Consider the following 23,586-nt stretch of genomic DNA (forward strand, 5'->3'; position numbering starts at 1 on the left):
CCTCTCCTGACAGACCTCTTCAGAGTCCCATTCTAGGATACAGGCTTATTTTTTCTTAAAAACTTTTTCCCCCCCTCAAGTTGTCATTGCAACTCTACTGCTTGCTTCATTAGCTCTTGCTATTACCAAATGCCAGTTCCTTCTTTTCCTAATTATTCTTAAAAGAATGAATTTGTAAATCACAAATACGGATGTAAAATTCACAGTTGTTCAAAGCAGACATTAAAAAAAAAGTACATATTTTAGAATTTCACAAAAGAGAAAAACTGTGCCAGAGGCAGGGCCTCTACACTGAGGTCAGTGTCCACGGTCCCTTCCTCAACGACACGCTGAGGACCAGGGATTCCCAACTACAACTGACTTAGAGTCTAGCATGAGAAAAACAAAGCTCTGAAACCCCGATATTCAGACACCATACCAACTTTAACTAAGATTTCAATACAGCCGAGACTGGTTTGGCTCAATGGACAGAGCGTCAGCTTGGGGACTAAAGGGTCCCGGGTTCGATTCCGGTCAAGGGCATGTACCTTGGTTGCGGGCATATTCTCAGTAGGGGATGTGCAAGAGGCAGCTGATCGATGACTCTCTCTCATCGATGTTTCTAACTCTCTATCCCTCTCCCTTCCTCTCTGTACAAAAATCAATAAAATATATTAAAAAAAAAGATTTCAATACAATATTCATCTTCTTTAGATAATTTAATTTAATGTAAAAAACTGATTAATCAAATCTTCTCATTTGGCTATATGAAGTAAAATCATTTAACATAAAAGAAAATTTTGATCTGAAGTACTTTTATAGGTCAGATGAAACCAACATAACCTAAGAATGAGTCTATGCCCCGAATTACTAGAAAACAAAGGATTGGCAAAAATAACATTTATTTGCATAATCACTTTTCCACAAATGCTAAAACATACTTTGCCTCGATGTCAGCTTTCTCTCGTACTGCATGCGCCATCTGTTCAGTCTCAAAGTACTTCTTTTTGCCTTTAGCTAAATCTTTCACTGTCTCTTGTAATTCAGTTTGGATCTTTGTCAACTGGTCCACACACTGTAAAATAAAGAGTTCAATTATTATGATTTTATTTTCAGGCTTACATAAAGTTAGTTTGTTCCAACAACTATGCACTATCCCTTTAAAATGGAAACCCAGGAGAAGAATCAGCACTCCTGGTCTCCTTCAAATTGCAAATCAAAATCCAGTGAACAGCTGACACTCCCACTTCAAGTAATGTATGATATAGTGTCACAGTTTGTTAAACAGCTTTGTCCTGGAAAATAACCTGAGTGCTGATGACTGACAATTCATTATGCTTAGCACTTTCTAGGCATTTTTACGTTTAGTTCTTGAAACAACTCAGTGATAAAATTATTCATATTATTAGTCCCATTTTAAGATGGGGATACATATAGGTTAAATAATTTACCCTAAGTCATACAGTGAGGAAGTAATTATATCATTTACCATGTAACCTATTATGGTATCTACTCCAGTTTTGTGATAACTACGTTTTTAAGGTCTAATATAGAGATACTTTATCTCAAAATAGTAAGCTTTTAAAAATATTGATATGTCATTTACTTAATATATAACTCACATTTTAAAAGTATATAATGCAGTGGTTTTTAGTATATCCACAAGGATGTAAAATCATTATCACTAAACATTTTAAACAACCAAAAAAACCCCACAAAAACCAAAAAACAAAAAAACTCGATACATTTACAAGAAACTCCCCCTTTCCTCCTACCATAGCCCCTGCAACCACTAATCTACTTTTTGTTTCTATGAATTTCCTATTCCAGATATTTCATACCAATGGGATCATAAAATATAGGCCTTATATGTCTCACTACTTTCACTAAGCATAATGCTTTTAGGGTTCATCTATGTAATACCAAGCATTAATGCTTCTACACTTTTAATGGCTAAGTAATATTTCATTGTAAAGCTATACTTAAATAAGTAAGGTTTTTTATCTTGCAGAAAAATATTTCTTCTTAATTTTAAGTTCGTATCACATACAAACCTCTTGTTTAATAAATAATACCATGACAATCTGACAATCCCAGAGAGAAGTAATAAACATTCCAATAATGCAACGTTTGCAGGTGTGAAGAGCAGAGAGAGTGCTCCATGGCTACAATTAGATATTAAGAACACAAACTGAAGGATGGTCTGAAAGATACAATTGTGTTTCATGGGAAAATGAAATCAATTATTTAAAAGAGGAATCAGGAGTAAGGCATATATGTCTATAATGTTCATCCAAACAAGTTTGGTCTCAGAAAAACTAATCAATGAAGGGAAGCCCAAGAGTCTATAGTGATATATACGCAATAAAAAGGTCTGCTAATCTACTTTGAGAGGAAACTAAACATAGTAGTTGGTCAAAGGTTTTCCAAGGGGATTATAGCCATGTGGATAGGGTCTCAGTATTTCCACACAAATGGAATACCACGGGTGCCTGTACATGAGCACATATGCACACGCACACACACATGTGCATGTGCACATACACACGCCACTCCTTACTTCCAATCCTTTGAAGAACAACACAGCTCTCCTCAGTCATGGGCGACTAAACATCTAGTGAAGATTACTTAATTCATTTTCATCTACCGTATAAAAGGGTATTAATTAGAGCTTCCATATAACCCAATAATTCCTTTCCTGGGTATCTACCTGAAAAATTTGAAAATATTTATTTGTAAAGATATATGTAACCCTATGTTCACTGCAGCATTATTCACAGTAGACAATACGTGGAAACAACCTAAGTGTCCTTCGATGGATGACTGGATTAACCAAATGTGGTACATATGTATAATGAAATATACTCAGCCATAACAAAGGATAAAATACTAACATTTGAGATAATATGGATGGATTTTGAGTGCATCATACTAAATGAAATAAGCCAGAAAGAACAGTACAAGAACCATATGATTTCACTCATATGTAGGATATAAAAGAAAGCAACAAATGAACAAATAAAATAGAATAATTCATAAACATAGACAAGAGTATGGTGGTTACCAGAGAGGAAGAGGCTGGTTGAAGAGGGTAAAGGAGATAAAATATATGGGGACAGAAGGAGACTAGACTTTGGGTGGTGAGCACACAATGCAATATGCAGACGATGCACCAGAGAACTGTACACTTGAAACTTACATAAATGTTATTGAACAATGCCACCCCAAAGGCTACTATTTTCTATATGAACCACAGTATCAGATGCACAGTGATAGTTCATATCTTTAAAAAGATTCTCAAAACTCTTATAAAACTCTGGTTGATTCTATTCATACTTTCTTTCCCCCCTTTACATATGTTTCTAAGATACTAGTTATTAAACTACCAGTGATAGCCTATGTTTACACTGAAGAGATCACTTGTAATCCTTTCTTCCCCTACAACCAAATGTTTTCCATCACCCAAGTGAACTATTTCAAGACAGAGTAATTAGGGTTCTTCTTCAAAGGAAAGTGCTCTCTATGTAGCAAAATACCAAAAATATTTATTTTTTAACTTAATTTGCAAAGGAAAAGATTACCTAGGGTTTTCTTTTCAACTTCTAAAATAAATTTCGTCTGTGGGAATCCACTTTTCTGGGGTGGACGAAGTTACATACTTAAAAAGAAGCTTAATGTTGCCTATATTAAGAAAAACCCAACTCTCCCCCAAGAGTTATCAGCACTGAGCAGATAGAATTGAGTGTATAAGTTTACATTACAGCTAAGGAATCATACAGAATGATGACAACTTAAATATTATAATTTAGATTGTAGTAAAAAAAGTTTTTAAAAGTATGACTTCTGAGTATGACACAGAAAGAATATAGATAGAGAGATAGATGGAGATAGGACAAGTAGACTTGCTAATAACTTGAAAGCAGAAATAAAAATAAAAGTAACTTGGGCCAATACATCAAGTCCTACAAACTAATAGGTTCTCTGACCTAGTAGTCATGTCCTGGAAAATTACCCTAAAAAAAAATAACTTAAAAGAACAAAGTTAACTTTTTTTGCAGATTATTGGTATGATTAAACAGAGGTACGATGAAATGAAGTAGCACAAATGAAAAATTCATTCAGAAATAATAAAAAATAAGCACAAAGGTTGTATAGAAATATGAGGAGTTTCAGTCAAGATGGAGGTATAGGTTAACACGCTACTAGAAACCTCCATAATTACCTCAAAATTACAACTAAAGTATAGAACAATCCTCATTCAGAACACCTGAAATATGGCTGAACAGAAGTCCTACAACTAAGAATATAAAGAAAAAGCCACATCAAGATGGGTAGAAGGAACAGGATACAGAATGGGCTGGACCTACACCTTGTGTGGTGGTTAAAAATCAGGAGAAATTTCTCAACTTCAGAGGTCCTCTGCTAAGGAGCGAAGGGTCCCAGGGGCCCCACATCAGAACCCCCAACCTGGGGAAAAGTTCCAGTGCCAGGAAGAAAAGTCCCTATAAAGTATAGCTGTAAAAGCCAGTGGGGATTGAGGCTGAGGAAGACAAAGGTTGGCTGGAGTCTCAGGCAGTTCCTCTTAAAGGGCCCAGACTCACCTGCTCTGAGCTCCAGTGCTGGGGCAGCAGCTCCAAAGGCACCAGGGGAAAAAGTAAATTGTCTGACTCTAGGGCAAGGGCCAAGGGAAAGCTTTCTCCAAGACAGCAGTGCTGGAAGAGGCCACTGTTCCTTTCCTGAGCCCTAACTCCACAGAGCCATATACCTGAGTCTCCATCAGCTAGGCTTACAATCAATGTTCACCCCAACCTGGTGATTCCCTGAGACCCTGCCCCACCCAACTTGTTATTACTAGTGGCTTTGCCAAACAAACAGCTTTTCTTGGCTCATACTTCAGACTTTTCTAAAATCTCCCAAATAGCAGCATCTGGCCTCTGTGTGCTCCTAATTCCAGGCCTAGCACTAGTGGTAGCCAGCCTCAGAAGAAAAAGAAAAAGAATATGTAGACAGACGGTTTAGTTGTTCCTATATGGAGTTAGTTGTCATAAAGTTTGGGAGGTACAATTGGAGAAGCCAATTGCAGTGGCCATCTGTTGCTTTTGTTTGTGAATGTTTCTTTGGGGACCGACCCATCTCCATTTTCTTTTGGAGAATTCTCTCCCCGTTTTTAGTCCATGTACTTTATGTGAGGATTGTAACTCCTGACGGAATGGGTGGGCTGTGAGCCAAGATAACCCAATGAGTTTCAATTCTGGTGGTTTTGTTGGAACTACTAGGAAAATGGAAAACATGGAATGGCTAGCTATAAGATTTTAAAATCTAGCACTTTGGGGGCCACCTTGTGGAAAGAGTTGCTAAAGAGTGAAGCCAGCCGAGACTGGTTTGGCTCAATGGATAGAGCGTCGGCTTGGGGACTGAAGGGTCTCAGGTTCGATTCTGGTCAAGGGCATGTACCTTGGTTGCGGGCATATCCCCAGTAGGGGGTGTGCAAGAGGCAGCTGATTGATGACTCTCTCATCAATGTTTCTAACTCTCTCTCTTCCTTCCTCTCTGTATAAAATCAATAAAATATATTTAAAAAAAAAAGAAAAAAAGAATGAAGCCATTGGAAAAAGTAGAGCTAATGGATGGGAAGAAAAACTAAATTCTAATATAATTATTTGAGCACCTAGATCCACCCCACCTGGATTCCATCCATGTTGAAATTTATAAGTGAATACATTTTCATCTTGGCTTAAACCAATTTGAAGCTGGTTTGTGTCATTTATAATCTCAGAGTCCTGACAGTTATGCCTAATATGTACCTAATGTTTAACAATTGCTTACATGAAACATAAACATGATTATCAGTTATAATATAAAAAAAATTAATTCACATATAAGGGGCTGTCAAATCTCACTAAACATTCTTTGCTAAGGAATGTTGGGTATTTTCAGGTCAGAGACTATTCTACCAATGGAAGAAAAAAAAGTAAAAGAGGTAAACTCTTTTAAAATATTCTGATAGTGAAAAAGGTGGGACTTTCCAGTAATGGAATTAGATTTGTTGAGTGCACTGGCTATTTGAAAAACGGTATTGCCAGTTAGGAAGTTACAATAGTATTCATTTTCTGTCTTTTCTCAGCATGCACAAATGGATACACACACACACACACACACACACACACACACACACACAATATTTACTTTAAAATCAAAAGCACTTTTGGTCAGTGGTTATATAATTTATTCACCATATTGTTTTTAAAAAGGTCTTTGGTCAAAGATAAAACAAATGCATTCTTGTAAATCTGTTAAGATCAACTGATATTACCTGACTGCTTGAAAGAGATTAAAATTTTATATACACATAACATACAGTTAACATAGTTATTATGCTTTGACAAAAAGAAAGGACAATTTTTGTTGCTTTTTGTTTGTACAAAAGTTCTGAAAATCCAACTGACAATTAGAATCAAAATACTGGATGGCTTCTGAAACATTATATTTTTAAATAATTTCCTTAATATTTTCTAAAGTATTGATAATTCCATAAGAAAAATTTAATTACTTCTTAGGTGTCAAGATAATCTCTATTTTTATAACTCTATTTACAAAAATGACACAATTCAATAATCTATTTTCAATAGCAACCCTTTCATAAAAATCATATTTAATAATGATTTTTCTGTGAATTTTTTGCATAATTAAAGAAAGGCCTATTTGAAAACTTTTACTTTTACATAACCTATATCATTAAACTTTAGAGCATATTATTTTTGATAATTTTTGGTAATAACTTTATATTTTGTCAAAAAGTATCAACTTCTTTTAAATCATTATGCAAAATGGCTTAAATTGAAGACTTAAGACTCAGTGAGATTAATAAATTTTGACTATTTTAATATACAACAAACTATTCCAATGTTGTAAAACTAAGATCTATTTACTTAAGCTAAGTTGAAAATTAATATTTAAGTATTTACAGAACTTTAAGAATGTCCAGATTAAATTTACACTCACCAATGTCAGTTAATAAAATACTGTAGTTAGAAAGTACATGTTGTAATCAGAAAACCATGTTGAAATCAGAATCATGACCAAATAGGAAATCTCAAGTATTAAATGCAATTTAATATAATCTTGCAGATTACAAATATAACATGAGATATTAAAATGCATATAAGAAAAGAACAAATAGAAACCATACCCTTTTTAGTTGCTGTTCTTTTAAGCTTCTCACTGTTCTTGCAGGCTCAGAAATGAAGTTTTTATAGTTTTCACATATATTGATCCGAGACTGGGCTACCTGCATTGTTCCCTCGAGAAAAGATTTCCAAACAGGATACATGCTCCTAAGTTCAAAGAAGGCAGAAAAGCATTAGGTAGGGAAGAGAAAAGTTGTCTAATCTTTTTCTTACAGGTCAACACTGACAAACAGAAAGAGTGTATTTATTCTTGTTTATAGGGAGCACTATCTTTAGAATTCATAAATAGAAACACCGCATATACTCTATCTCTCTATGGCTTAACAATTGGCTGCTTTGATTAATTAGTTATTCAGATTACTGGTGTAAAGTGATACAAGGATTGCAATTCCAGACAAAGCTAACACTATAAAAATCAGTCAATAATTCAGCCTGTAGAACTTTCATAGTCAGGATCATCATTGTGAATATCAAGTGATTTTATATCAACAAGGTGTTTTCTTAATTTTATAGATGAAGTAACTGAGTCTCAGATTTAGAGAATTTAATCACACAAGAATGCAGCAGTACTGAAATACAAATGAAGGATAGGTACATTCTATTTGAACTACACCATTACTACTCTCTCACACAAACTGATGTAGCTAGTGGGGGTGGAGAACAATTGCTCATGTGCTGGAGAAGTCTATTTGTCTGACAAAAGAAGTCTATGGTATCAGTGCTTAACATCTATTTCTCTGTTGTAATAATGCGTAGCCAGCATCACACTGTGGCTTGGCGTCATTTCAAGCAAATCCTATTACCTTTGCTTGATAAATGTGCTCAGCAATCTCTTGGTAAAGTCAAATACTTATGCACCTGTGTTTTTTTTATAGCCAACTTCCTTCTCAAACCTTCTCTTCTACTTTGCTAAATGCCTTAGCCAGTTCTAGTACGACCTTACACTATCAACATATGTTATATCTTATAACATATCAGAATAATGGATGGTAACTTGTTTTATAAAATGAGATACATGCACTGATAGATTACAACATTAATCTCCTCAAATTTCCTTTCCTATGTCTCGTAATTTTTGACTATAGCAATGTATAGGGCATTATGCTACTTAAAATGCTAGCTGGGGAGGGTCCAATGGATGATTTGTGAAAACAAAAGAAAAATTAGCTGGGCCCCCATCGTAATTGGAACTAAAACATCTTGAAACTATTTTTCAACCAAGGAAATAATTAATTTGTGTAAATAATTAGTTTTTGCAATATGTCAAATGAATCAATTTAGATGGAAATATTCATTTATTTAGATAAAAAATAAATGAATCTTTGGAAAAAAAGATTCAGTGTAGTGTGCTAGCAAAAACTATCAGCATAAAAGCACTGATGGAGTTAAAGAACAGCAAAATCAATTTCCTCAAAGGCCTTACTACATGACAATCAGTGCAACCTGGGTGTGAACTCACACAGGACCTCCAAAGCAGTCCAAATAACTGATCTCCTCAAAGTATCAAAAGCTCAGTACTATGTTATTATAATCTATTAATTTATGTTAAAATCCTAATAAAAACAAGAAAACATATTTTGTTAATCTCACAAAAATAGGTATAATTTTAATTCATTCACACCAGATGGCTATTGTGTCGGTTGTTGTCACTTTTTAAATTTAACTATCTAAGGGAAAAGAGGTCAGCACCCCTGACTAAATTGTTTTTAAAATTTTTGCGGCGCATCGATGTGCTGCAGCACAATAGTTGGAAAACGCTGACCTAGATGGCTGTAGTTCATCCTTCAAATCTTGGCTTAAATGCAGCTTCCTTAGGAAAGTCTTTTATGATCACCACCAAGCCGACCCACAAACTCAGTCAAGTCCCTCTCCGTTATTTGTTCATTTGTCTTGAGCACTTTCCCTTCAATTATAAACAGTGTTATGTAATTGCCTGCCCTTCTCACTATATTGAAATTTTCATGAAGGCAGGGGTGTATGTCTTTTTCACTATTATATTTCTAGGACCTAGCACATGGCCTACCATTTAAAAAGATTATAATAATTATGCAATGAATGAAAAAAAGAAATGGGTGAATATATAAATCCATTTTATATATTCATTTTACTGTACAATGAGGCTTATACAATAAAAAAATCTCATTAAACAGTTTAAAAGGATATCTTTATAGAGTAACAGATCTATAGTAGGCAATCATATTCTCAACAGTGAGATACCCTGGGAAATACAGAATTCAGTTACTAGTTTGTCAGAAGACCTGGGTTCAAGATCTAGTTTAAGCAATATAATTATATGTAACTTTTCACTTTACTTTCAGTTCCCCAACTAGCAAACAAAGCAATAACAAAAATACCTGCACAATGTAACTCACAGGGCTATTTTAATAATTACACGCAAATGATGTGGCACACGGATTCTTTTAAGTGAATAAATAGCAACAGTAGCAGAATTATAAAAGAGAAGCACTTCTTGTTAACACAGTAGTGGTATTCTAAGCTAGTGGTGTTTTCATTCTGACTGGGGAAAAATAATAATGGCTTGTATGGTGATTTAATATATATCTTATACTACTTATTATACTACTTCATATAAGTAATTTTGAAGCAAAAGGAAAGGTATCAAGCATGTATGGTATTTTACTATTCTGCTCAGGTCAGGAAATGCAGCTCAAAATTACAAAAGAAAGAAAAGAAATTATTTTAAGAACGTATCACATGATAGTCACTGAGTCATGTAGTTTACATTTATCATACCATTTAATCATCATGATAACTTTGTAAGACAGGCATTATCCGCACTTTGCAAGCCCATTTTGCAGAGAAGAAAAGAGAAGGGTTGTGAAATTTGTCTGAGGCTATTCACTTGGAAATTGCACTCCCATGGTCATACCCTAGACTAGGGGTGTCAAACTCAATCAGAGAAGGGGCCAAAATCTAAAATCCAGCCTAAATCGCGGGCCGAATGGTTTACTGAACAGTCATAAACTGTCATTGTGATGGAAACGCAGTGATGACAGCGCGGTGCGGGCCACATTGCAAGGCCTGGCGGGACGGATTTGGCCCGCAGGACGGATTTGGCCCGAGGGCCTTGTGTTTGACACATGTGCCCTAGACTTTGCTGTTATCTCTCTGCTCTAACTCTAATTAATTATCTATTTGCTGATCAATAACTCCTGTTAGCCCTCATTCCCTTTATTTTATTCTTTCTTTATTTTTAAAATATATTTTATTGATTTTTTACAGAGAGGAAGAGAGAGGGATAGAGAGTTAGAAACATCGATGAGAGAGAGTAATTGATCAGTTGCCTCTTGCACACCCCCTACTGGAGATATGCCCTTGACCGGAATTGAACCCGGGACCCTTCAGTCCACAGACCGTCGCTCTACCACTGAGCCAAACCGGTTTTGGCCCTCATTCCCTTTAGGATTCTGACTCTTAACAATTACTCAACCCCATCAGAACACCCACAATCCATTTGATCCTACCCCCTTCCTACAGTCTTCAAACCTGTCATGATCTCCTTTCTTAGCTCCTTAACCGGCCTGGCTCATGTTCACCATTATAATTACTTCCTCATGTACACTCTTACTGCCCTTGCTCCCTTCTCTTTTCATCATTACAATCCACAAGTTCCAACACTGGTTAAATCCAAAATCCTGTTTATATCATATCGATGTCTGTGCAGAATGTTTCTGAGAAAACCATAATCACGCTGCTTGTTCTCACTATAAATTGAAGTTAATAAATTCCACTACCGCGTTTGTGTTACTATCCAGCAATCCTCTATTCCTCTAATCCACTTATTATCTCACTCTTCTAGATAACTATTATCTACCTTCTCCTCTCATCTCAAACCCAGGCCCAGAAATATAGCACCACACATCAAACAGATCCTAGAAGTGTGATAAGTTCATAATCTAAGATTAATTTATACAGTAACTGATAACAAGGAAAAAGCATGGTGTTTAATAAATAAGTATCCATCCTGGCTGGTGTGGCTCAGTGATTGAGCATCGGTCCATGAAGAAGGTCATGGTTTGATTCTTAGTGGGGGCTCATGCCTGGGTTATGGTCTCAACCCCTACTGGAGGGTGCGCAGGGAGCAGCCGATTAACGATTCTCTCTCATCATTGATGTTTCTATCTCTCTCTCCTTTACTCTCTGAAATCAATAAAAACATATTTTAAATAAACAAACAAACAAACAAGCAAGCAAGCAAGCAAGCATTCAAGTATTATTGTTCTTGGTAGGAGGGGAGAATATCCTGAACCTAGGCAACCAGTAGGGCAGGGAGGATGACTGACTGCAGTTCAGTTGAGGTGTGATATGAACTGCAATACAACTGCAAGGAACCAAGGGCTGGGAATCAAGGATGAAAGGAGAAATAGCAGACAAAGAAAGAAAGGTAATTTGAAGCCAGGTTTCTCCATGGTTTTGAATATTTTTTTTTAAATTATTTTATTTTATTTTATCCTATTGGGAAGAAGAAACAATAGAAGATTTTCAAGCAGCGAAGTAAAAGGCCTATAGATAGTTACTAGTATTGTGGCAAATGTGAAAAGCAACGACCAAGCAGAGAAACAGCAACTTAACATTCTTAAAAACAACAACAATATAAAAAGATCTAGAAAGAAGTGAAAGTTGGAGGCAGCTGACTTTTTGGTTCCCAAGATGAAGACTTAATAAAGCATCTGATCATTACTAATTTATAGGCAATATTTAGAGATGGGGATATAAAGAGTACCTAAGGCCACTAGAGCACTGAGGGAACTTGAAGAAACATTTACACAGAAAGTTCTTGCTATGGTTTGAATGTTTGTAAACTCTCCCATCCTCACCCCCGCAATTCATACGTGGAAATCCTATCCCCAAAGGTGATGTTATTAGGAGATAATGCTTTTGGGGATTTATTTAGTCATAAAGCAGATTAGTTCTTATAAGAGAGACCCCACAGAGCTCCCAAACCCTTTGTGAGGACAAATCAGAAGTTGGGAAGTTTGCAATTCACAAAAGACCATATCTCAGACTTCCATCCTGCAGAACTGTGAGAAATAAACTTCTGCTGTTTATAAGCCACCCGTCTATGGAATTTTGTTATAGCAGCCTGGACAGACAAAGACAGAATAAAAAGCTGCCCTCAAAGATTTTAAAAAAAAGGACCAAGAAAAAAGTAGTGTTCCAGAAGTTCAGTTTCTAGACAAATGGAGATAGTTTAATGGCATTAAATGCTGCATGTATTATCAGGCTGGCAATTTTTTAAAAAGTTTTATCACATGCCCTATTGGTAAAAAATGAAAAGGAATAGGCAATTTGTAATCAAATATGAAGAAATGTAATATATATGTTTGTGTGTGTGTGTGTGTGTGTGTGTGTGTACAAAAATAGGTTTACAGTTGTTCGTATGGAAAATAATACAATAATTAACAAATAATAATACAAAATAAATTCTGTGTTTTGCATACCCACAACTGCACAACTGTAAACCTACTTTTGCCCCATCCCGTATATTGACAGAGTTTATGAAGGATAATTTACAACACTAACGTTTTAAATATATAACCCCTTTGACCCAGCATTTCCCCCTCTACAAATTTACTCTATAAATACTTTCATAGTCCACAAAGACATAACTGTATGTATACATGAGTTACCCACTGCAGCATTATTTGCAATAGTAATAAACTAAATAACCACCAACAGAGAAATGAATAACGAAACTACAATTTACTCATACTATGGCACCAGCACAGCCTGAATGTACTGGCATAAAATCCCCTTAAGTGAGTGTATAAGCAGAGGAGAGATTACGGAAACATCCTATACAATACAGAGCTAATATGCAAATTAGACCAGACAGCAGAAGACCTTCCTGAATGACCAGTGGGTGGGGGCAGGGCCACCAGGCAGTCTGGGCCTCAAAGGCCAAGCCCCTTGTACAAATTTTGTACATCGGGCCTCTAGTATGTATATAATGATTCCAGTTCTGTTAAAAACAGCAAAACTGTGTATGGATCACACCAGAAAATATGGAAGAAAAGACCACATGCTTTTAGCAGCAATTACTCTGGGGGAGTATAAATATGAGTGGAAGAAGCTTGGGAAAAGTGGGGGCTAATACTGTTACACATGCTACAAACATGCATTTCTTGGGCAAGAATTTATAAACTACCAATACAAATGTTTTAAAAAGTTAAAAGGGAAATTTTTATTGACTAGAATGAAAACAAACTCTAATAAACAAACAAAAAATTGGCAATTGCTATTCTCACTCTTGATCCTGATTTCTCTCTACTGTTTTTTGTTTTTTTTTCATAACAGTACAACCATCCTCAATGATGCCTAAGTTAAAAAACTGAGGAGTCATTCTATAGCCCTTTCTCTTTCTCTTTTTCCCTCTACTGCATTCTTCAGCCAGCAGACACTGATCAAGTGCTTTCTATATTCCAAGAGCTATTTTAGATATTGAGAAAACTATTTTATAGTTTCATAACTATAGAAAATATTTTATAGTTTGTCTCAAAACAAATTACACACACACACAAAACAAACAAACAAAAAACAACAACAAAAAAAACACACACGAACCCTCTGCCAAATCAATTCCAAATTCTCTAGTTTTCATTTTCTAAGTATATCTGAAATTTCCCCTACAATCTACTTTCTACTATAATTTCCGGGTTCAAGTATGAGACAAGGGATTAAATTCTTGCAATTCTATTCTTTACAAATTCTTCTTCACATCCCTCTAATCCACTTTCATATTACTACTAAGTGAGGCTGAACATGTGATTCCTTTTGTGGAAATTCTTCAATGGAACTGTGATATCTAAAGTCCTTCATGAGGCCTATTTTTGTATCCTCCAACAATTCTTCTCACCCTCCAACCCACGTACTTCACACCAGCCACACATAACTGCTCACTGTTACCTAACATTTACATTTTCTCATGCCTCCATGCTTTTAAGAAATTTTTCCTGCTTAGAATTCCTTTTGCACAACCCTGGCAAACTCTGCACATCCTTTAAAATTCGGCTTTAGAAGCCTCATTTTCCTCTGCCGTTGCAATGCACCTATACTACTACTGAATACTGCAACTGTTTATAGTGCCTGTCTCCTATAAGCTCCTTCAGCACAGGCACCATTTCCTATAGTCCAACCCTAAAATCTACTTCCACAGCTAACATGTAGCAGAGAGATCACATCTATCTTGTGGATAAAGAATGGCTGAATGAATGCACGAATGCATGCATGTTTAAGTATTTGTGTGATCTTGAGTAATGCATATAACCTCACACTTAGCTTTACAGTATATATAAAAGACTATATAATTTTTATGTATGTCAATGTCTCTATTTTTGTTTATTTCCCTGTTTTCCTTTATTATTCTACTAAAGGTTCAGTACACGAAATTTGTGCACAGTTGGGGTCCCTAGACCTGGCCAGCAATCAGGACCAATCAGGTTCCCTGCCTTCCCCCTCCTTCTTCCCTTGCTGCTTGTGTCTGCCGCCAACCACCCCCAACTTGTTTCATTATTTCAATCTTGTTTCATTATTGTTTCAATGTGTTTTATCTATAGGTTGCTGAGGAAATAATGCCTCATTATCCTCTACTCTCTTAAATTCAATACGTGGGTATTAATTAATTTAAAAATGCAATATTAGTTCTCCGTCCCAGCATGGGGCCTGGTCCTGATCGAGTGATCAGGACCTGCCAGCTGCGGGGAGGGACCAGGAGAGTGGCCAGCAGGCCCCATTGGCAATTGGGGCCTGTGGATTGGGGGCAGCACCTGCATTGGGCATCTGCCCCCTAGTGGTCAGTGCGTATCATAGCAACCGGACGTTTCATCCTAATGGTCGCTTAGACTTTTATAGATGTAGCAACTATATGGATCTATTACTTACTAGAGTCCTGGTGCATGAAATTCGTGCATGGGGCTGGAGAGGGATGTCCCTCAGCCCAGCTTGCAGCCTCTCAATCTGGGATCCCTCTCACAATCCAGGATTGCTGGATCCCAACTGCTCGCCTGATTTCACACACAGACTCAACCACCCACTTTAATATAAGTTCTTAATTACTCTGATTTTTCTGCTACTATTTCATGGACATTAGTCTTAACTCCAACCAGACAACAAACTCTGAAATCTGTCTTTGACTTCTGTTTCCCACAATGCTAAATCTTAAGCACAAATGCCAATAAATATTTCTAAATTAATCTCAAAAAATATTAACTTCTAAACAAAGTTGTAAATACTTTAAAGATATCTATAGGTTACTGAGGACAGAATTTATATTCTATTGTCATCTACCTTCTTTAAGATGTGTATGTGGGATATTGACTAGCCAATTTCTGGATTCTTGTTTTTTAAATCAAATAATCAGTCAATCTGTTTTTAAGCAACAAACAAATAAACAAACTTAGAAACTCTTTTCTCTTAAACTCACAAAACCCCATCTTTTCAAATTTATAATTTGTTTCAAAATAAAGAATCAGTGATCATGGTAGAACATTACTTGTTTCATTATTTCAATCTTGTTTCATTATTGTTTCAATGTGTTTCATCTATAGGTTGCTGAGGAAATAATGCCTCATTATCCTCCACTCTCTTAAATTCAATATGTGGGCATTAATTAATTTAAAAATGCAATATTAGTCTAAGACATAAAATGATCTCTTTATATAGATTACATGTATTGTAAAAGATTAACATTTTTTATAATTTTTAAATTACATCTAAAAACAGCAGAAAAAGAAGTTTTGTGTGTTTTTTTAACTAGAGTCTACATGACCCTCTCTGTGACATGGCTCTCAGTGAGACTGATTTTTAAAACAAAGGGGAAGGGCAGAAACTGAGTAGAGGGGGACAATGAAGGGAAAAGGGGGCACATCTATAATACTCTCAACAATAAAGTCTTTAAAAATAATAAAGAAATAGATAAATAAAAACAACAGGCAAGATCTACTTAAGTTACCTGTAATCATTCCGATCATCAGCTTTTATTCCAGGCCAATCTCTCTTCAGATATTGACTAGCCAACTTCTGGATACCCTGTTTAAAAAATACACATATTTTATAGAATAAGTATTGTGCCAGAAGGAGACTTCTTTCCTTAAATACAGTACTTAGCAAATCCCATCTTTCCAAATATAAATTTAATTCTGAAGTAAAGAATCAATGTTGAATGGTAGAACACTATAACTTATTTCATTATTGTTACAGTCTTCTAATCTCCGTTTTAAGGAAAACAGTGAGTATAATTATGAGAAAACTGAAAATTGATATGCTTTTTACTTCACCAGCCATGGAAACAAACTAGCCCTGGTATATCACAGGGAACACAGTTGTCATCTCCACAAAGCTCTGATTACACAGCTTGACATCTCAATTTCCCACCAGTCCTCTGCTGTGACTTGTACTGCATTTCTAAATACCAGGTAGTAATACATTCAACTTGGAGCAGACAAATACACATTGGCTTATAAAATCAACAAATATTCTATACCAATACTTATCAAGAAAGATTTAAAGGGGTTTTCACTTTTTAAACAATACCATGGCACAAACCACTTCAACTGAAAAAGAAAATTGGCTTTACAAAGAGATATACCCAATTACTGTTATCAACACAACATGAACCTGAACAAAACAGAATATTTATCTATAATAGGTATGGTGAGTATCAAGATTTGAACAGAGAAGACTATTTTGCTGGCAAGTTAGGTTAAACTACTCACTTTAAACACAGAGCATATTACCTTTAGATGGGAACATACATGGTCCTCTAACACTACACCAGGGACTGATGCAATGGATTAGAAATCATTAACTTTGGGATGCTCATCTCTATACATACAACTTTAAGAAGAATCGATAAAATGCTGAGATGAAGAACAATCACATTAATAAAGTGCATACTCTTAGCAGAGGTTGCCCAAGAAAAATTAATGCTGCTCTCTCTCTAGGGTACCTATTTACTAAGGTCTGCTGCCAAATCAACTTGGCTTCATTAAATCCATTGCTGAATTCTTCTGTTTACTATTTCAATAGCCAAAGGGCAGGAGGAAATGTAGAGAAGCTCCTTGAATCTCAAGTTCCTCCTGAACTTGGTAAGAGTCTGGTTTCTTTATTTCTAGGAACTGTGAATTCTGAGAAGTCACATAAAACTGCATATCCACAATACTGCCACTTACACAATGTGTACTTTGGGAAACTCAATTACTAAGTTTTCCCCGAACATGTGCAGTATTTTTTCACTTCTGCACCCTGTTCATACTGATCCTATTTTCAGAAAACATCTTTCCACCACTTCCGTTCCTACTGGCTGAATTCTCACTGCCCCTCCTTTAAAATGATTTAAAAATTTTTCAAAAGCATATATGAAAATGTGAGAAGTTTCACTGCCTACTCTATTAAAATAGATTATCATTCTTTCTGCATTTACTAGCTTGAATTCATATATATATATATATATTTATATTTATATATATTTAATTAAATTATTATTTTTGTACATATACCTTTGCCCTCCCCCCGTACATACCCTCCCTCCCCAGAGTTTTGTGTTCATTGGTTGTACTTATATGCATGTATACAAGTCCTTCTGTTGATCTCTTATCTCACCCAGATCTCCCCAACCTCCCCGCTGTAATTTGACAGTCTGCTTGTTGCTTTACTGTCTCTATATCTATCTTTTGGTTCTTCAGTTTATGATGTTCTTTATCATCCATAAATAAGTGAGGTCATGTGGTGTCTCTCTTTCACTGACTGGTAGCTTGAATTCTTTTTAAAGAACTATTTCTTGTTGAACTATTTTGTTATCTCAGAGGAAAGGCAAGATAAATATTTGATTGTCCAATTTTGATCCTAAGGTGAAGAATGAATTTTAAAGTAACATGAACTCATATACTTTGAGTAAAAGATGTGTTTGAATTTATTGTAGTCGTTACTCTTTTCATGCGCTAATTGTTACATCTGTGATCAGTGGGAGTCCCCTCCACGTTGGCTCCCATATCATGACCCCACTAGACTTTGAGGGTTTCTTTTATAGTTCTTATTATAGATCTTTGGTTAAGCTAGTTTTCCAAGGAATTCTGAATCCTTTCAGGGAGAAACCACATTTAAAGACCACAATTTAGGCACTTCCTTATCCTTTGGGTCTTACTTTGTACTTTTCTCTAAGAGGCCTTTTCTAATCACCATATACAAAGTACTAGCTCACCTTTCAGCCAGTTACTTTCTCATACCACCCTAATCATTCATAATCCTTATTACACTGCTACTGTCTGGTTTAAAGCAACATTATATATCAGTGACACTCAGATAAACATAATACATATTATATATCTACTGCACCAGTTTTTGTCTGTTTACTGACGATAAACTCCATCAGAAAGAAATCTTGTCTTTAAAAAAAAAATCACTATGTCTCTCGGCTACAGCAGCAAAGAGCCTAACATTTAGGAGATGGCAATAATATTCACTGACTGCATGAATAAATGCCACCTACATTATTTTATTTCTAATGTAAAATGCCCAAACTCCTTTTGTGTTTTTGCCATTCTCAGTTAGAAATGTTTGGATCAAAATTTCCCTGGGGAAAAAAAAAATTCCAAGGATCCTAATTTTCATATGCTCAAAGGGGGCGGGGGGGGGGGGGGGAGCAGGGAATTACAAAAGATTTCTAAGCTTATGACCAGGTAGTTTTAATATAATAATTTCCATAGTAAAATTAGAGTCAAATTTGACATTCTCTACTATTGGAGGAAAATACGAATGTATACTAAAGAGCAATGAAAAAAAACAACAGAAGTTTACCCCATATTTAGCACTACACATTACATTTTGTGAAGGTTCAAATGAGTCCAGTTCAAAGAACTCATAATATGTCAACAGATGTAAGAAGTAGATAGGGTAAAATGGGAGGCAATACATAGGTTACTGCCAAATAAATGGCAATATGTGATATAAGTACACAGAGAAAGAAAAGATCATCTGAAATTTACTTAACAAATTACATCTAAATGGTAAAATAGTGACTTTTTCCGTTTAATCATTGCTAAAGTTGTTACAGAATACTTAATACAGAATATGAGATATAATGAGGACTGAATTATATAAAACAAATGAACCTAACAAGCATTTCAAAACATTTATTCCTCTGAACTCTGTTAGGCTTTGTTATAACCACAGAGAAATTTGACACTAAAAGTATACAGAATTTACTTAAGATCACATAATTAAAATTTAATTAGAATCCCTATTCTAAATCTTTGCCCCTTTTTCCCCAAATCCCATCATTTTAGCTTGGGTTTTATCTAATTCTTTAAAGAATTCTTAAGTTACTTTAACCTATCTTTTTTGTGCATTATAAGTCACAACAACAAAGTCTAGAGCTCTCCCCTACAAAGTTGAACTGTATTAAACTGAATGAGCCCTTCAGAGATGAGATGAGGGATTCATGAAATAGACAAACAGTGAGACCTTTAGATGAAAGACTTTATTCAAGTCAGTTCACAGAGGCAGGAATCAGAACTTCTGTGTGCTTCGTGCAGCTGTTCAAGACCTCATCTGCATGGACGCTCAAGAAATACTCCGTGGCCATTATAGAAAAAGTCCTAAATAACATTTCATGCCTCAGAAAGCATTCTATACTTAATTGTTTCCTTTTTATGTTATGCTTAAAACCACATCTTATAAATAAAAGGTTTATTTATATAGAAATAAAATCCACTTCAATTAAGTGTCTAAGGAAAATAAAGGTATGACTGTTTTAAAAAGTGGGTTTAAAAAAAAAATCATTCCCCCAGCCAACAACATTACTCTTTAAAACTGGTGCACTAGACATATAATATGTATTTATGTTCACCTGAGCATCACTGATATATGTTGATTTGATTTCCAAATACAGTTTACTCTGGAGCAGTGGTTTCCATAGAAAGTTACTATAAATATACTCTTTGGAACATCCAATAACATCCCATTCCAACTTTTTAAAAAGCCATCAGTGTCTGATGTAAGACTTGCTTTGTTTTATCTCTCAGTATTGCTCTAACAAGTGAAGAAACACAAAGAAAGCCACTATTCAGTAGACTGTAGGAAATGGACTGATAGCTTAACCCTCTGACCATTTACAACAGCAAGCTGAGCAGGAGTGTGCTCCATGCCTCTCGTACAGGTTATTCTGTATCTATTTCTTCCTAACATTCAGATGGCTCCACAAAATTATAGGAAACTATGATGTCTATATTCTATAACTTTCTGTCATGAAATTGCCAGCATTATGCAAATTATGTTTAAAAATTAACAAGCCTACTACATAAGTTGGATACTTCTCAAACTGATGTAAATTATACAATTATTGTCTTTATCACCCTTAAGTTACTTTAACAGTAACAGAGAACTTCACCCCCACCCTTGAGGAAACTTCTGAAATATATGTATATTTTAAATATGTTTTATTGATTTTTTTTACAGAGAGGAAGGGAGAGGAATAGAGCGTAAGAAACATCAATGAGAGAGAAACACTGATAAGCTGCCTCCTGCACACCCCCTACTCGGGATGTGCCCGCAACCAAGGTACATGCCCTTGACTGGAATCGAACTTGGGACCCTTCAGTCTGCAGGCCGATGCTCTACCCACTAAGCCAAACCGGTTAGGGCTGAAATATTTTTTATTGTCCATTTTTCACTCCACTTGCTTGTTTTTTAGTTATATCTCCAATTAGAAGATTACTGCGTGAGAAGATCCTGGGAAGACAGTGGCGTAAGAAGCACCAGGAATTTATCTCCAAGCCAGACTCAGTAGCAGAATTTGTCTCATATAACAATTGGCACTTTGATGAAGTTCATTTTGGCCTATCACTGTATTGAGCTCAGAAGTAGTTACCTCCCATCTCTCATCCCAGTGGCAGGCAGCACTTGTTCCTGGAGCAGCCTATATGTAGGGTGAGCAATAAGGGCCCCGTCCTCCAAATATTCGGGATCTGCACTCTGATTGCTGATCTGATCAAGGAGGTGGAGACAGAGAAGTGGGCAGTCATTGTAGCAACCCTATTTTCCACTGAAGAAAAGTAAACAGAGCCTAAGGAGCCTTTGGGACACCATCAAATTGACCAACACACACACTGAGAGGAGTTCTAGAAGAAGAGGGAGGGGCAGGTACAGGGAGATTATATGAAGAAATAATGACAGAAATGTTCCCCAACTTGACAAAAGATCATATAAAGAAACTCAATGAATTCCATGTAGGATGAACCCAGAGACCTACAGTGAGACACATTATAATCCCAGTGTCAAAAGCAAAGGGCAAAGAGAAATACTTGAAAGCAGTAAGAAAGAAGCAAATTGCCATATAAGGGCTTGCCAATAAGATTATCAGATTTCTCAACAGAAACTGGGAAGGCAGAATGGGTCCAGATATTAAAAGTGCTTAAAAAAAAAGTGCTAATTAAGAATATATATCCAGCAAAACCATCCTTCAAAAGTGAGGGGGAAATTAACTGACATGATTGTCTAGTGATGAAAAAGCTAAAAAAGGAGAGAACAAAAGTGACCTTTGGATTTTGACTTTATATAAATTGGAGGGATGATGGTGTCTCCCCCAGGGATAAATATACTGCTGGCTACTTAACTACAGAAAGGGTCGTTGGATTATAATACAAACAATACTAGGTTTAGCAGAAGTATAAGAAAAGAGAAAAAGCCACTATCTCTCCTAAAGTGAGATATGTCAGGAAATCTATGTAAACTTAAGTGCATTAGAACTAGATCTGAAAGAACAAGCAAGAATTTGATCAAATGAAAAACAAAGAAAGGCTTGGCATAACTCAGGTAAAAACTGGTGATGTAAAAAATAGTGGGGGAAATGCGGGAGATGGGTTGGTGGAGCAAATTTTTACTTGTGAGCATTCGACTTGTTCTTTGATATTTACGCTGACACGCAGTGAATTCCCTTTTTAGTGCTCAGGAGATAGCTACTCTCAAAGCAGCTTCACGTAAAGTTATTCTCTTTCTCTAAGAAAGATTCTCAACGTCTTTCTTTTCCTCGTTTTAAAATAAAAGCGCCATTAATATCGTAATGCTTATTATAGAATCATAAAAATACATCTAAAAAGATATTTCCTTTGAACTGGGATGTATCATCTTGAGTTAATTCACTACATTTACATAAAACACATAGCATTTGCCTTCAATATACAGAAGAGACATAAAAGTCACCTGCCTGAAATATAGTTAGTTCTCTACTGAATATTATGATAATTTCATAAGAGAAATTATGTGTATAAATCCTGTTGGACTTTAACAGAAAGGAAATGTTAAACGTTCAGTTTATATAATGTTGTTGCTAACATGTGTAAATAACTTGGAAGTTTGCTGAAAAGGTATACTCCCTTCAGGAGGCACAAGGTCAAATCTATTTGATACCAGTTATTTAATCATTTTCTAGTTTACTTCAATGATCCCCCCTCCAGTCTTGTTTTCTCCTATAGAGTCCCTCCATTTATTCCCTAAGAAATTTGCCTGCAAGCTTTAACTAAGAGAAAACCTTATTAATTAAAAAGCACTGACTTAGCATATCTCTACTATTTTGATAGTTTTTACTTCACTGAGAGTATACCAGATATATATACTACAGGTTCCATTTTTCAGATCTATATTGTTTAACCAAGAAACGACGGTGACACTTTTATGAATGTTTTTCCATTCCCCCACATTTTGTGAAATTTTTAGTCCAAACTGCTGGAAGATATTAGTAAGAAAAAGCAAAATTTTTTCACTGTGTGTTATAGTCATCTTCTAATAAAAATTAATATTACTTGTTAGCAAAACTGACTTTGGCGGAATTAATTTTATAATATTTAAACATTATCAGATGGAAAAGAAATTATGGCTTATCAAATTTTAGAGCAAAATGCATGTAACTTTAGCTTATTTACAATAAAACATTAAGAAGTCACTATACATCATAAAATTTGTAATTAAAAAATTTTTTTTGTTAAAGTTGTTTTTCAAGGCTTAGATTAATTGATACCTATTTGTATGACACGTATACCTCTCTGACATGAAGGTTTTAATTGTGGGAGAGGGGAAACAACCTAAGTTGCTGTTGTTTTTAACAATAAGAAAAGTGTTAGATTAGTCAGCATGACTGGACTGCCCATTTGATCTCAAAGACAGCTGTAAAAGCAGTTCCTTCTTCAAAGCAGAACTGGAATGTATCAAATCAGCAAGCAAATAATTTCATGTGCTTGACCCTTAGTCATCTCAAAATAGTTTACTTTAGAGAATATCATCTGCGAATCAACTTAATCAGATGAAAACTGGTGTATAGTACAACACACAAAGGAAAACAATAGAGTGCTGCTAAAAACTCCTTCATTGTATATATGATCATTTTGTACACCCCAATAGTGTGAGACCA

At 35.5% G+C, this 23,586-nt stretch overlaps 1 protein-coding gene across 3 annotated transcripts in view; it reads right to left on the reverse strand.

Annotated features, from left to right (window-relative positions):
• The window catches only part of FCHSD2 (FCH and double SH3 domains 2), a 150,696-nt gene that overhangs the window by 71,914 nt on the left and 55,196 nt on the right, over window positions 1-23,586 (reverse strand). For all 3 annotated transcript variants that reach the window (XM_036426642.2, XM_036426641.2, XM_036426643.2), the window contains 3 exons: window positions 16,138-16,214; window positions 7,169-7,313; window positions 921-1,054 (listed from right to left, as the gene is read on the reverse strand). In XM_036426642.2, the coding sequence (XP_036282535.1) occupies window positions 921-1,054; window positions 7,169-7,313; window positions 16,138-16,214 (356 nt within the window). The remainder of the gene's footprint in view (window positions 1-920; window positions 1,055-7,168; window positions 7,314-16,137; window positions 16,215-23,586) is intronic.

This window comes from Pipistrellus kuhlii, unplaced genomic scaffold, assembly GCF_014108245.1.
Source record: "Pipistrellus kuhlii isolate mPipKuh1 unplaced genomic scaffold, mPipKuh1.p scaffold_m20_p_9, whole genome shotgun sequence".
NCBI classification, from domain to species: domain Eukaryota; kingdom Metazoa; phylum Chordata; class Mammalia; order Chiroptera; family Vespertilionidae; genus Pipistrellus; species Pipistrellus kuhlii.